The sequence below is a fragment of the Nomascus leucogenys genome, chromosome 11 (genome assembly GCF_006542625.1).
Source record: "Nomascus leucogenys isolate Asia chromosome 11, Asia_NLE_v1, whole genome shotgun sequence".
Classification (NCBI taxonomy): domain Eukaryota; kingdom Metazoa; phylum Chordata; class Mammalia; order Primates; family Hylobatidae; genus Nomascus; species Nomascus leucogenys.
The window spans coordinates 107,664,346-107,673,501 of record NC_044391.1 but is presented as its reverse complement, the minus strand read 5'-3'; the positions used below and the strand labels follow the sequence as shown (position 1 = coordinate 107,673,501).

Below are 9,156 nucleotides of genomic sequence, written 5' to 3'. Positions count from 1 at the left end.
TTTAGAAAAGGTTTCTAGTGTCATTTCTCAAAATATCTAGTAAAGTTTACATTTGCTTGGGAACACCTTCTTTCAGATAAATGAGTGAAATTACCAAATGAGTGAAACGAATCAGATTGCTGATAAACATTGGTTCATATGCTCTCTGGCCATTTAATTAGTAATTCTATCAAAAAAGTCTCCTGTATTTCTAAAGTAAAAAATAACCCTCAGAATGTTTAATTCTAATTGAAGTTTACAGTTTTTATTTTAAGATGAAATTCAAGAAGCAGACCATTACCAAATAAACACTGGAGTAATAGAAATATATTTTAGATATTGCTATTTGTTAATGAAATAAATGGTACTCAGATACTTTTTTTAAAGTTTTAGAGTTTTATAAAATTTTACAAAATTCAGAAAACTAAGCATATAGCTTAATATTTTCTCAGTAATCTTTATATTAAGGCACACTTGCCATTTTCTGAATTGACCATAATACAGCCCATTTATTAAAATATTTGTTAGTTAATAGAAAGATGAGGAAGTTGGACTTTTGAGAATATACTTGATCAGTTAAAGTTAAAAATGGAGAAAAATTAATTTGTTGGTTTTTTTTGTATTTACGTAAGATGCAATCTCATTCCTAAAGTCAGAGGTGTATTAGGGCCAAAAAATGTTCTCCGAACATGTTCCAATGTCGTATTTTGGGCAAAGAAGACCACCTAGCCAGTAGCAAATTGTGTTTAGGTAGCTAACCCTTGGCAAATTTAGGAGTCCCACAGTCACTTTTCTACATACGGTGGCACCCTTCTTATGGATTAGAGCTCTTTTTTAAAAAAAATTGTGTTTTGAAAAAAATTAAATAATAGTTGCAAGAATAAGTCAGTGAACCTTAACATACCCTTTATCTAGATTCCATTCACCAGTTGTTAACATTTTGCTACATTCTCTTTACCACTCTCGACATGATAGTATTGTTTTATTTTTGCTCAACAATTTGAGAATAGGTTGTAGACATCTTGAACCTTTCTTCTGAATGGTAGCATACATGTCCTAGAAACAGACATTCTCTTACCTAGTCATGGTACAATGATCAAATTCAAGAAGTTAAACTTTGGTACAATAGTATTATCTAATTTACAGTCCGTATTAAAATGTTTTCTGATTGTCCCAGCAGTGTCTTTATAGTGACTTTTTTCCCCAAACACAAGATCATGCATTGCACTTAGTTGTCATGTAAGTTTTGTTGCCTTTAGAACATGTCACTTCTGTCCAGAAACAGAGGTTAGTCTTCTGACTCTTACCTCTCACAAGCTTTGTTGAAGAAAAAGGACATTAGGAATTTCAAAGAGGCTGCTTGCTATTAAAAAGAAAAAAAAAGGGACTCTTTTGTTCTTAATTTTTACAACTTTGTCTGGGTTTTGGTTTCTTGACTCAGCAAAGTCTATAATGCAGCCCTGCTTGGTAAGCATTAAAGGCGGTACTGAAGCTTTCCTTTATTTCATAATCCCAATTGTTTTTTCTAGAAACCATCAATAGCGTCTAAATGACTGACTCAATTTTTGGATCCTATTCTCATGACTAAGCAAATGTTTGACTGAAACCAGCCCATATAAATGTCACTGTGCCTCTAACTCTCTGTAGCCATTCCTGAATTTCTTTCAGCACTGGGAAAACCAGTCTATGCACCAAAAATGTCTAAAACTGGAACCAAGGTAAGTAGTCATACTGATTTTTAGCCTACCCACTTTTCACCTAATGATGCATTAAACACACAGAAAAGCTTTTGCTTCTTTGCCTAGAGGTGAGTATGATAGTGGTTAGAGAACTGGGATTGAGAGAGAAGATTAAGAAATGCTTATGGTATTTTCTACCCTTAACAGAATTACCACTTTATTAAGGGTTTATCTTTACGTATGGTGCTATGTTGAATACTATACAGGTAAATAATTTATAAATATCATTATTATTTCTGCCTTCTAGCAACTAATATTCTATGCAACTGATATTCTCCATAGGAATAAGGCATGCTAATGGGGATTGTATTGAGCAGAAAACTTAATCAATTAAAATTTTGTTTTCTGAAATTTAGCCTCAACCATTTGTGTTCTAAAAGGCCAAAGTGGATGGGCCAATCAGGTGAATAAAGTCCTACATCTCTCCTCCATTCAAGCAATTATTTTTACTCGTTCCCCAAATAAAGTGCTCCCTCACAGTCAGAAAATTGCCTCTAAAATATTCCTTTAACTCAAAATTACTGGCTTGGAAATTATTCTCTCAGGTAGGGCTTTGGGAATGAGGGAATATGCCTTCATTTTCTTTTTTGCGCTTCCGCTGATGAGAGAAAACCGCTGCCTGATTTTTACCCCCAGCTATTTGAAAATTTTCAAACCCATTGAATCCTCAAAAGAATGGGAAAGGAATGTTGAATGAATATTTGTATATCTTTCACTTATATTCTCCAATTGTTGACATTTTGCCATATTTGGTCTCTCCTATCTCCATCTCTCTTTAGTAAACCATTTGAAAATTAGTAGCAGACTTTATATTATACTTTTGCCTGAAGTATTTAGGCATGTATCTCCTAAAAACAAGGGCATTTCCCTCTATAAACACTGTATCATTAGCATGTCCCCAAGATTTATCATAAATATAATAGCTAATATTGAGACCATATTCAAATCTCCCCTGATTGTCCCCAGAGAAGTGCTTCATGGTGGACTTTTCCCCTAATATAGGATCCCGTGAAAAACATGTATTGCACGTGGTTGTCATGTCTCTTTATTCTCTTTAATTTTTTTTAGCCTCTCTAAAAAGTCCCCCTACCCTTTTTGTTGTTGTTCTTGAGACATTGACATTTTTCAAAGCCTAGGTTAGATGTCTTTCAGAAAGTCTTGCAATCTAGATTTGTCTAATTGTTTCCTCATGTTTAGATTCAGAATAAATGTATTTGGCAAGAAAGCTACATAGGCAATGTTGTGTACTTCCTGTTGCATCATGTCAGAAGGTACCTGTTAACTTGTTCTGTAATTTATCAGTACTTGATTTTTTTTTTTCCGTTGGAAAATAGAACTAATAATCATGCTTGTCATTCAGGAGGTTTGGGGAGAAAAATTAGTGTCTTTAGTGCTCTGAGGTTCTTGAAAATATACCATGCAAATCCCACTAAAAAATAATTTTTGGTCCTTAGAGAAGGGATATCCATGTGTCTTGAGGTAAAGCGGTTATACAACCATCTTAGATGAAAACATCTGCTTTTAAAGATTTGAAGAGTAGTAATAGTGTACTTTTTTTTATTTATAGCTGAGTCATTCATTTAGTTAAATAACTTTTGCTTGCTAGGGTAAAGGAGATAGTAAATTATTTCTTGCTCTTTCTCATTGCTTCTTCCTTTCCCACTGTCTTGCTAGCAGTTTAATCAGAGGAGATATGGGCTTGGCAAAAGGAATAGATTTTACTAAGTATGTTTTCATTACCTCTGGGATACTCAAGACATTTTTCTCTCTGCTGCATTGGATTAGTAGGCCATTTTTCCAAAAATAAACCTGATAATGATAGGAATTTTGTAATAATTTCTAGGAAAACTTTCTGCACATCTCTTAGCCTTCTCTACAAGGCTAAGAATGTTTTGCCCAAGGGTCAAAACCTCTAGGCTGACAATAGCATGGATTTCATGGTTATTCTACAAAAAGAAATTGAGCACGGCTAGGTGCAACATTCTCTGGCTCTGAGATATAGAAGGTCTCCCACTGAAAGGAGAGCTTAGTCTTGGAGCTCAGTAATGATTCCATAGCAACAGGATGAGGGCTTTGTTTCAACTTTTGGATGGTTGGCTGGTCTCCTGGGAGGGTGGACATCAGGTGACCTTATCAGGCATCGTGTATATTTTTACTTAGCAGATATTGATAATTAGTCACGCAAATGTGCAGAAGGCAGTAAATGTAAGAAACTATGAAGTGAAATAGATGGTATTATTAACTTCATTTCCCATAGGATATCTTTTGCAAAGGCTCTTTTTGGTGACTGTTTGGTCAAAAACCAAAGGCAAATAGAACATATGAATTAAGGAGTTTAGAATCTATCCATTCTTAGAGAAGTTATTTGACTTTCCTAAAGATCTCCACAGGTCACGAGGGAGAGCCCCTCAGGCTTAGGCCCAGCCTTGTTCATTGTCCAAGAGGGTAAGTGCTGCCATGTTAAACGAAGCTAACTGTGCAGGCAGAAAGACAACAAAGGAAAATAAAGTGAACAATAGATTACTCACCAGGAGTTTTGCACTGCAGCCCACCAGCTTGTCTGCAACTAACTTGTAACTAGGTAGTGACATTAGGCCAATCACTTAACTTCTTCATCTGTAAAAACTGTAGCAAAAGCTTATTGCCAGTTGTGAGTCAGCTATTAAACTAAGTACTTTATCAACATCCCCTTGGACCCTCAGAGCATACCGTCTGCAAGAGACACTGTCATCCTGTTTTGCCAATGAAGAGCTGTAGAGAAAGGTTCATTGCCCTGTCCAAAGTCACGTAGCAAGAAAGCAGTAGTATTGGGACTTTTTTTTTTTCTTCATCCATAAACTAAGGTACCATGTATCTAAATCTGTACTGTGCTAAGATGGGAAGGGAACCAAAACACAAAGAAATTTGGGCAGGGGATAAAGGAGATGAAGTAGATGATTTAGGGGTGGGAAGGAAAAAGGACACTTTTAGGGAACAGGAAAGAGAATAATTGAGATAAATGGGAAGGGAAGGGAAAGATTAAGGTGGAGGGAAACAATTATTAGTATCTACGTAGAAAGAACTACCCAGGGTAGAAGAGAATGAGATTTTATACCTTTTTGTGAGTGATTCTTGGTTTCTTCCTCTCATTCCCTCCATCTAATTAGTCACCAAATCCTGAAGTTCTTTACTGTTTTCTCATCATCATTCACATTGGGGTTGCCTTTTGGTTGGCCCTCATCATCTCTCACCTGGCCCACAGCAGCCATCTGTTTCTAGGCACACACTACTAAGTCCAACTCACTCATAATCACCAAAGGGATTCCAGCATGATTCTGGTGTCATTTTTCTGGCTTTATTTTCTAATACTTCACCACATATTCAATATGTACTGGGCTTAATGAACTTTTTGTCCCTATAATGGGGCATGTTCTTTCACTTTATTCTTTTGAACATGTTTGTTCCTTTTCATTTGCCTCTGGAAAACACCTACTTATCTTTCAATGCTCAGCTCAAAGATCCTCTCAAGACAGTACCCGGCTCTGCTCCTTTCATCTGAAATGACTCACATAGTTTTCTCCAGTGAAATCCATAAAGTAAATCAGCCACAAGGTGGCGGCATAATGCCAGGTAATTAACTTAGAAGCATAACACCTGTGGTTTCAGTTGCTAGCCTAGCATTGATCTGAAATTCCATCTTAAAAAAAAAAAAAGGTGAAAAGATTGTGGAATTATTGAATAACAAGGGACAAGCTCTGAAGCTCATTTGTAGTTTTCATCGTGGTTTTCAGGAACTGCTTGGTGAATCCTTGGGAGTTCCTAGGAACTCTGTCTCCTGTTTCAGCCAGAAAAGCTCTGAGAGTTGTTTTAAAGCCAGAACTTCCAGTCTGCTGTAGTCTTCAAATAGGAAGCTGAAGCTCAGGGAGGTGGCTGGATGAAGATAGTAAGGCTAATTGTGGAGAGGGAGCTCTGTAGTCCAGACTTACTGTTTCTGCTTTCACAGGGCTGCATATTTTTCAGTGCCATCAGAGACTTACCCCAGGCGTTGTGGTAGAAACTTGATAAGAGTTGGAGGCAAAGAGGATTCTTATCATTTTGTCACTTTGCAACTACTCTGTTGGTAATAAACTAATAATAAAGAACATAATGTGATACATTTTCATGTATGAAAGCTCTACATCCATCTAAAATAAGCTCTGTAAAGCCAAGGTTTATGTTTTATTTTTCTCTATGTATCCTCCATATCACCTAGGAGTCATCTTCATGAAACAATTATTGAGGTCAAGTGATGGGCACAGAGGATTGATAGCTCAAATAAGGCTTGATACTTGCCCTTGGAAAAACTGTACTAGGATTCTGGTGGGAGGGGTAGACATATAAATGGATAATTTATAATATAATGTGGTAAGTACAGAGAGCTGTGGGAACATAAAGGAAGGAAAATGAACTTAAGTCTGAGACTGCTCGCTTCTATTAGAGCCCTCTTCTGTTTTGCTTCATGTTCAGCCTTCAGGAAGTACTCATTTCTGTTGTTGACAACTGAAGTTGTCTGTCAGAAAGCAATGTAAGGTGATGTACAGCTACACATTTTTCCTCAAAATTGAGGAGAAAGGAATTTCTAAAGTAGGCATTATATTCTTAATTTTTATCTGTGAATTAAGCCACCCAACTCCTCAGCTCTTTCTCTGTTGGCCCTCTACTTCAGATTACTTTCTATGAAGACAAAAATTTTCAAGGCCGTCGCTATGACTGTGATTGCGACTGTGCAGATTTCCACACATACCTAAGTCGCTGCAACTCCATTAAAGTGGAAGGAGGCACCTGGGCTGTTTATGAAAGGCCCAACTTTGCTGGGTACATGTACATCTTACCCCAGGGAGAGTACCCTGAATACCAGCGTTGGATGGGCCTCAACGACCGCCTCAGCTCCTGCAGAGCTGTTCATCTGGTGAGTCTGGGGACTGTGAACTCCCTCTGTTTCCCACGCCCTCTGTCCGCTTTCTCTTGCTTTTAGGTGAAAATTTTCCTGAGTCTTCTCTACCTCTTAATGAGTAGTTGCTTGTTGGCTGCTGAGGCTTGAGTAACATCTTAGAGCAGCTCATCACAAGAATGACTACAGTAATTTCCAGGGTGCTGTCTCTGCCTCTTGAGTGTTTTGAAGAATTAAGTTTTTCTTATTGAAAGTTAGCTGTTTTAGTAGGTACACGGTGAGATGGGAGTTCAGATCATCTAGCTTTCAAGGTGATAAGTTCTGAGCAATACTGTTCTCTAAGTTCTTGACCTGCTGGTGATTTCCATAATGGTTTCTGTTCATTTTCTCCTGTGTCTTTTCAGCCTATTGGAGGCCAGTATAAGATTCAGATCTTTGAGAAAGGGGATTTTAATGGTCAGATGTATGAAACCACTGAAGATTGCCCTTCCATCATGGAGCAGTTTCACATGCGAGAGATCCACTCCTGTAAGGTGCTGGAGGGTGTCTGGATTTTCTATGAGCTACCCAACTACCGTGGCAGGCAGTACCTCCTGGACAAGAAGGAGTACCGGAAGCCCATCGATTGGGGTGCAGCCTCCCCAGCTGTCCAGTCTTTCCGCCGCATTGTGGAGTAATGACATGAATGGGGCCATATTCTTCCTGGGGCCCAAATGCTGGCTGGCCTTGTGGTCCAAATAGGCATCATCAATAAAACAGTTGGCATGCATCCCACTGCTGACTATAACGCCTCTCCTTAAATGCTTCTAGGGACCAGCAATATAGTGCTTGCCACAGTGGGCAGCTACACAAAGCAACACATCCACCAGATCACCAGTCTAGATCTTTGTGCCAAACAAAATGAGATCTCATTAAAAGGTTAGAAAGTCATACTGCCATGTGGTGGTTCCTTTTGCTTATGTTTTGCATTAATTCAACAGGCACAGTAATAATTGCTACCATTTATTGAGTGCCTACATTATTTCATTTTCTCTTTACAACCCTGCGAGAGGTAGTTTGTCTGTATTTTATAAATAAGGAAACTGAGAGAAATTTAAAATTTGCCCAAATTCACCAGTTGGTGGATGGAGGAGCCAGGATTCAGTCCAGGCTACTTCTGCTCCCAAAGTCATTGTTCTTTCTAGTACATGCATTCAACACATTGGCTGGAGATCTGTGTATATAGTGTCTGTAGAAGCCCCTGAAAAATTTCAAAAGTAGAAAAGACAGGGTCCTCTGATGTTCCAATTGAGGGGACAGAGTATCTATCAAGAACAACCAGTGAAAACCGGGTTATTATTTGAAAATGGTGGAGCCATAAGCCATCTGAAGTCCTTGTTTAAGATCCAAAGACTGCTATGTTAGTTACTTCTCAACCCTAACTTTATTTTTGTGTAAAGAAAGGACATATTAAAAATGTCCATACATTATAATAGTTGAAATGGAATTTTATCAAGTTTTACTTGCTTTGATTAGCCCCTGAGATTTTATTTAATCTTGAAGAGGAGAATGATGGAGCAAACAGTATGACCAGGAGTATTTAGTGAGCATTCAAGTGAACCTGGGGATATGCAGAATGCACCCATCTGTAAATGAGATAGCAAAGCCCCTGTCGTCTAGGAGCCTTCCCCAAAAGGACAAATGAGAATTGCTAAATTCCCTTTGTGTATACTCCATTGTGCACAGTGCATACTCGCCCCAAAATATGTTTATTCATGTTGTTATCTTCCCCTCCCTTTTGTCATTTTGTCTGTTTCAAGTGAGAGACTGAAAAAAGTGGGTGTAAGTAAGGGAGGGAAACATGACAAATGGAGAAGGAATGGGAAGCCATTTGCTGAGCTGCAAAGAGCTCTGGCCTGTGAGCTGACTGCAGCCATCAGCTCTGGATCTTGTCACCATACCATGAAGCTACCTTTCCTTACCTCCAAAACAAGGGAGTTGAGCCAAATGCTCTCTGGAGTCTCATCCAACACGAACATTCTAATTCCCCAGAAACCAACAGGAGGATGCTAAAAAACTAGCTGATGACCAAGAACTACTGACACTTAGTTTTGGAGGCACATTTTCCAGAAGTGACCTCAGAGATCCACTGATTTTTTGCCCAAGAAATAGGCTGTGTTAAGTAAGTTAGTATCAGTCTCTTTTCTCATATCAACTGCTTGCCATGTTCTTTGGTGAGTTGGTCACAGTCTGTTCAACTAGAAAAGCAGTTCTGGCAGCAGGATAGGAAAACGAGAAGTGTCAGGATGACTAACCACAGTTTCAGAGAAGTAGAAGATGGCTTTTGGCAGATAAAAGCAGGATTATTATTTTGGAGTGTTGCATGCCTCCTGGTTCATGCCTTGGTCCAGAAAGAGATTGCTATCATTTTCTCCAGCTGCAGACACACCAATCAACTTTCTGCTTAAAAGGAATTTGACTAACAATTGATATTAGAGGTCAAAAACACTTTATATCCTTATCTATCAGTCAGTCCCAGCTCTTTTGGTA

At 38.3% G+C, this 9,156-nt stretch overlaps 1 protein-coding gene across 1 annotated transcript; it reads left to right on the top strand.

Annotated features, from left to right (window-relative positions):
- The first annotated feature begins 49 nt into the window (after positions 1-49).
- Positions 50-7,557, top strand: CRYGS (crystallin gamma S). The gene is made up of 3 exons (XM_003256607.3): positions 50-1,697; positions 6,403-6,645; positions 7,032-7,557. The coding sequence occupies exons 1-3, from the start codon at positions 1,677-1,679 to the stop codon at positions 7,302-7,304; spliced, it is 537 nt and encodes a 178-aa protein (XP_003256655.1). The 5' UTR covers positions 50-1,676; the 3' UTR covers positions 7,305-7,557.
- The last annotated feature ends 1,599 nt before the right edge of the window (positions 7,558-9,156 follow it).

Excerpts from the sequence above, each read along its gene's own strand:
- CRYGS (XM_003256607.3), top strand. The coding sequence starts at position 1,677 with ATGTCTAAAACTGGAACCAAG. Across the intron at positions 1,698-6,402 it reads TGTCTAAAACTGGAACCAAG|ATTACTTTCTATGAAGACAA; the intron begins GTAAGTAGTCAT and ends CCTCTACTTCAG. Across the intron at positions 6,646-7,031 it reads CCTGCAGAGCTGTTCATCTG|CCTATTGGAGGCCAGTATAA; the intron begins GTGAGTCTGGGG and ends GTGTCTTTTCAG.